Below are 5,964 nucleotides of genomic sequence, written 5' to 3' on the forward strand. Positions count from 1 at the left end.
TGAAGGCAGATGTTGACATGGGCAAGGCCTGAAGAAAAGTCTGGCATTGTGTTTTAGGTCAAGAATAACAGTGTAGTTACATAGTATGCTGCAGTGACTTTGGTCTTGTACTGTTAAGGGGACCAAATTTATCTAGAAGATTCCAGAAGATTTTAAGAAGTAAATAAAAGGTTGCTAGGACTGCATAATTAATTCATTCTGGGAAGTTGGGTGAAAAATGTTGTTTTTAATGGCAGTGAATCACTGTTGTATTGATTTGAAGCACTCTGCGCGCGGATCTGCCAGACACAACGTCAGGAAGGTTTATATCAGTTATACAAGAAAATTGGTTTGTTTGCTTTTCCACAACATGGTGCTGGAGCTGGACAGCCTGCCAGCAGCAGCAGAGGCACGTCTGGTGGCCGATGAGGGGTGTAACCCTACTGCTTTTCTGGTACCCACGTCCCCTGAAGCAAGGCGACTCTGGAGGCTTCCCACACCCGACAGGGCTCTGGCTCCTGCGGAAAGGCTGTCGCCCCACAGAGCAGGAAATACTCTTTTCAAAGAATCGGAGGACAAAATTGACATTCAATATTTAAGAGAGAAAAAAGGAACTGCCACAGCCAGGGAAGCTGTGGGATGGGGCTTTTAATTTTTGTGGGTTCAGAGAGAGCCCGGGTCCCCAGGAAAATGAAGTTGGTATTTCAGATTTTGCTGCGTATCAGTAGCGCTTTAAACAAAGCCTTGTTAGCCTTGTCTTTACTTGATAAGACTTCCCAGGCAGAATTTATGCACTTCTGCATTAACCAAAGGAGTCACCACGGTTACCTCATTGGGCCTCCCACGTAGCTGCTGCTATATATATGCTTGGCTTGTGAGCTTTTGCTGTATACATGTGGCTCAGCAATTGTATTCGCTTTTGTATCCAAATTAGGAGTTTGGGATGGTGATTGGCTGATTTCAAAGTGCCTAAGAGAATGGGGGAAATACTGGGGTTTTTCCATTTGTTTTTGAAATTATGTGTTTTCAGGAAGTACAAATCTGGAGAGTTTTACAAAGAATCAATCTAACAGTGAATTAAATTACTGTAGCATAAAATCATAGGAACTTAACTTCACTGTGTCGTTTTAGTAAGAGATTCAGTAGGAAATTAAGAGACTGCCATCCCCCCAAAGGAAAAACATGCTAGATCCCGGGTTTTGCCTCTTTGCTGCTTCCTTGTCTGTCCTTCCTTGACTAACAACAAGCACAGTCCATCAGCATCCTGCACCTAAATGTTCATACCACAGTGTATTTGAAAATTCACATCTTTCACAGAATGGATCTCAGCAATTCCTTTGCTCTAATGGACACGTCCGAGATGTCTCTTCTGCAAACAGTCTTCACTTTTCACATGCATACCTTCATGAAAGCTTTATGACTTACTTTACTCTGCACAGGATACTCCCATTTTACCTCTTAGTAGAGTTAGAAATCAAACAAACGTTTTATTTCACCCCAGGTTTATCCCAAATAGAAGCAGCCATGCCATAAATAAATCTATTGAGCTTCCTATAAAGGTGTGTTGTTCTCTGTGCTGTCTGTGGACAGGATAGTTAAAATACAACATAATCCACTGTAAAACAAACACCAATGACTCTTCTGCTTGGAAATGGCAGTGAGTAAAGCTCTTCCCCTTTTGAATTGACAAGGCAAAGGTACATGCAGGGACCTGATGAAGTGCCAGCAGACATTTTTTAATGGTTAGCTTTTATTGTTTCTATTCAAAGGTTGATATTTGACTTGGTGAAGAAAAAAGAAAAAAGGAATTGTCTTTTAAAAATAGTTATTTCTAGAACATCAGTGTTCACAGTACATTTTTTTTTTATGTTACAATATATTTGCAACCTTAAGATAAGGAGGTTTTGTTTTGAAGCAGCGGCTGGTTGTTTGGCTGTATTTCATTCTTAAATTGTTTTTCAGGGCTGTGCACTGAGAACATTCAGCCAAGTATATACCAGAATGAGGTTTTTAATAGGCTTTCTTGGAACTGTAAGCAAATCCATTTGAATTTATGTGATAATTATTGCTTTTAGGTGCCTTATTGCAGTGAAAATTAATTTTTATTAAAAAACCCTTCATACCTTATAATCTCATACACAAAATAAAAGGAATTATGTATTTTAAAATCAGTTTATGTTTGTGAGTTCCCATCATCTTTCCTAAGTAAGGTGGTGTTGCTTGGGGAAATAAAACAATATTGCAGAAACGGTCAAGACAGGTCTTGCAGAATTATGATACTGTAGAAGGGCGAGTCTGGTGCTTGGCTTTCTTGTCTGTCTCTTAGCCAGCGGCTGGCAAGAACAAGTCTTTGTAGCGTTCTACGGAGTGTTTCATTCTAGAAAGTTGATTGAAAAGCTCGATTTTTTTTCCTTTTTTTCTGTTGAACAAACCTGCAGGACAATCTGCGTTTCAGAAACAGTGTTGATATTTTAATAATAAAAATACAACTGTGTGCTGTAGTACTTTTGAGAGTTTATGAACCTCTGCCATTTGTTTGATGAATTTGGTAGACCTTTGCTGATGGCTTGGTTGCTTGTTTGCAAGCTGCAGACCACAGTGATCTTGAAAGAGCCATTATATTCTGTTGAATAAATATCACTAGAAGTTTGCATACTTTATTGCTTCTGAAAGCCGAGTGTGCTACATGCACCCGGCTCTCTGCACATCCCTTTATTTTCCCTTCATCTCCCTACGTGCAGCTTCCTGGTGCTCTATTTCCAGAAGCTGAAGTCATTCGCCAGCCACCTCAGTCCACAACAAGGATTTTGCGACTCTGTCCCAGTGATTGTATGCTTCTTATTTCTCTTTTCTTGCCATGGGATATATATGCATACCTTTTTTCCACCATTAATCTTCATACAAACCTCCTACGAACTTGGAGTCCCTCAAGCAACAGGAAAAAAGCTGCTGGAAAAACCAACTGAAGTGGCCAAGTTCCCTGGCACAGCCCAGTACCTGAAGTTTGATAGTTTTCTGTTAGACTAATTCACTTGCTCATTGGGATGGGGCAGAGGATAACAGCAACAAAATTCCAATCCTGGCACTGCAAAAAAGTTGTGACTTTTTCCCCACCCTTTTCTGGCAGTAGCTTGGAAATACTGTGGATTTGGGTGGAGGGACACGGCTGTTGGAAGAGAAAAATAACATCTGTGCTCACAAGCCTTGGTGAAGCCTTCCTTTTAATTGTAGTTATTAATATAGGATGTGTATCAGGGCCTTTATTCTATTTTATCATTCATTTAGGGGCTAAAGGCCAGACTAGGTACTCCAAAGAGCTGCTTCTGTATCCCAAGTCTGCTGGGGAGCCCAGCAGTGAACCCTGGTGCCCTAGTCCCAAAGTTGCAGATGTTGTAAAAAAACAGTGCTTTATCATTGACAATTTTTATGAAAGAAAGGTTACAAATATGCCATTTGATTTGGCAATAATGTTTTCAAGCCTTCTCAGTGTCAGTCAGACTGCATTGTTTCTGATCTTGCTGGGTTTTGTTAGAGCCTGAGAACGTTGTTGCTTTGTTCGCATGCCTCCTTATGTTCAAAGCAGCATCTCTGGTTAGCTGCTCCCTGCGTGGCTTTATTTGTTGCTTTAATGATATAACTGAAAAGACACTATTGCAAAGAAAAAGTGCTTCTTGGATCAGACATAGAGAAGCTGTGCTTTGTTTTTTCAACTTGTTTCCTTGAAAGACCTTCTTTGTTACACATTTCCTAATCCTGCAGCAGTATGTTCTCTAGATGTCATCAGTAAATTATAAGTGGAATGGGATGTTAAATATGTTAATAACATGTCTTTTATGTTTGTATTACTCAGGCAGTGAAATTTGAGCCATATCATGACAGCGCATTAGCCAGATTTCTGCTAAAACGTGGTTTGAGAGTAAGTAGTTCAACGTACAGCCGACTTGTGCTAAAGCTACTGGCATTGTTAAAACCCTTTGTCAAGAAATGTATGCTGACTGTATTTTTCTTTACCTCTAGAACAAAAGAATTGGTCACTTCTTGTTTTGGTTCTTAAGAAGTGAGATTGCCCAGTCCATGCATTACCAGCAGAGGTTTGCAGTCATCCTAGAGGCCTATCTTAGGGGCTGTGGAAAAGCAATGCTACACGATTTCATGAAGCAGGTTCAAGTAATTGAATTGCTCCATAAAGTCACAATGGAGATAAAATCAGTTTCTGCCGAAAAATATGATGTCACTTCTCAAGGTATTTGCTAGCAGGCATTTCATTGTTTGTAATAATACTGTTTTTTCTCTTTGGATATGAAAATCCAGGCAGCAAATTGTCCTGTTTATTTGGAAAATTTGGGGATAAATTACTGTCAAAGGGCATCATTATTACTTCTTTTAAACTGCCAGTGTAAGTTAATAGTGGGTGAACTAGTAATACATTTGTTGCTCATTCCACCCCAGAAAGGAAGAATATCAATGTTATAGACACCCAGTACTTTCCCATACTTTGGCTTATTTTCTTGAACCTCACACCATGTACCTTGGAAACAGCTAAGTTCTTGTACATAATTCTTAGCTGAATGAATGCCAGCACTGAAGAAAGAAACAATCCAGGACACGAATATTAACTGGAAATAAAGAGACAAAGTGACACTTGCCAAGAAACACAGCCCTACCCTAAACAGTCACTGAAAGATGCTTGGCAAGGAGACCAAGGAGACCAGGGAGGAGTCCAGTACAGCCTCTGCTATGCCACAAAAGTAGCTGGTGGATCAGCAGTGGATATACAGAGCACATCTTTGGGGCTTTTCGATGTGCTGAATAGGAGTCTTGTTAGACAAAGATGGGGTGTTGTTATTTCTAGTTCTTGTAAGCACTGCTTTGGAAGCCATAGTAGGGTTATACAATGCCTATTTACTTCTGTGTTTGGCCTGTCTTTATTTTATTATTTTTTTCCCAACTTCCTTAAAAGCTTGTTTGTCATCATTCCTGTTAGTTGCTTGGTGTTGGGAGTAAGTGTGAGAAGACATATGACAATACTCAAATTCTACAGGTCTTCCTGCATGTTCAGCTTGGTATGTACCAGGCCAGGAAGTCTTTGGTTCAAGAAGGCCTTTCTACTCTGGTTACGCAGAAGTGGCTGTGGTGGTGTTTCAAAAGAAACTTGAAGGAAATATGCATTTAGTCTTCAATATATAATGTAGTATCAGTTATATTACCACATAGTGTGAGTTAGGGGACTTACTGAACCCCCATATAAAATATTGTTTCTAAAAAACTTTCTAAAATTTATCTTAAAATGCTCTATAATCTAAATATATCTGGTCAGAATCCCATGTTTTGGAAAGAAACTTGACAGCCTTGCAGATACACGTCTGTAACAGCAGTGGTTTCCATCACATTATCTTTGAAGAATATGTGGGCAAAGAAGAAAAGGTTAAAGAGAAAGCAATCACATTAACACCCACCAGGTTTTGAAGTTAAAGAATCTTTGTATGCAACGTTGTCGTGGTTTAAGCAGAACATTGAAATATGACTTATATAATTGACATTTTCACTGAAGAAGGCTTCCTGAAACTGTGGCATGTCCTACTAATGCTGTATCTAATTTAATTTATGCTCAGATTATTGAGGATATTATTTTTCCTACAGGCACCATCTACTTCTTATCTTTTAAAAATTGCATATCCTAAAATTTCTTCTTCAGTTTATTGCTTCTCCTTTGCCTCATCATTTCTAATGTTCACAGTTGTTTGTATTTTCAGTCTGACTGTTTTGGATTGTTTCATTCTATCATGCATTCTCATCTCATTCTTGTATATATTTTTTTCTTCTGGTATTTTTGGATTTTTTTAAAGAATAAATTCCTTCCTGTTAGATTCATACTAGTCCAGTAGCAGTCATGCTGTCAAACTCTTTCTTTCCTCTCCTGTGTAGTTTCTTTTAGAACAGTGCTCAAGTCTTTGTCTTAATGCAGAGTAATACATATTATATTAT

The 5,964-nt window shown here is 38.9% G+C and overlaps 1 protein-coding gene across 1 annotated transcript in view; it reads left to right on the top strand.

Moving 5' to 3' along the window:
• The window catches only part of PIK3CG (phosphatidylinositol-4,5-bisphosphate 3-kinase, catalytic subunit gamma), a 6,701-nt gene extending 2,417 nt beyond the window's left edge, over positions 1-4,284 (top strand). The window contains exons 2-3 of the mRNA XM_010024293.1: positions 3,830-3,895; positions 3,997-4,284. Coding sequence (XP_010022595.1) covers positions 3,830-3,895; positions 3,997-4,233 — 303 coding nt within the window. The 3' untranslated portion in view covers positions 4,234-4,284. The remainder of the gene's footprint in view (positions 1-3,829; positions 3,896-3,996) is intronic.
• Positions 4,285-5,964: the final 1,680 nt, after the last annotated feature.

This window comes from Nestor notabilis, unplaced genomic scaffold (genome assembly GCF_000696875.1).
Source record: "Nestor notabilis isolate BGI_N333 unplaced genomic scaffold, ASM69687v1 scaffold35911, whole genome shotgun sequence".
NCBI classification, from domain to species: Eukaryota; Metazoa; Chordata; class Aves; order Psittaciformes; family Psittacidae; genus Nestor; species Nestor notabilis.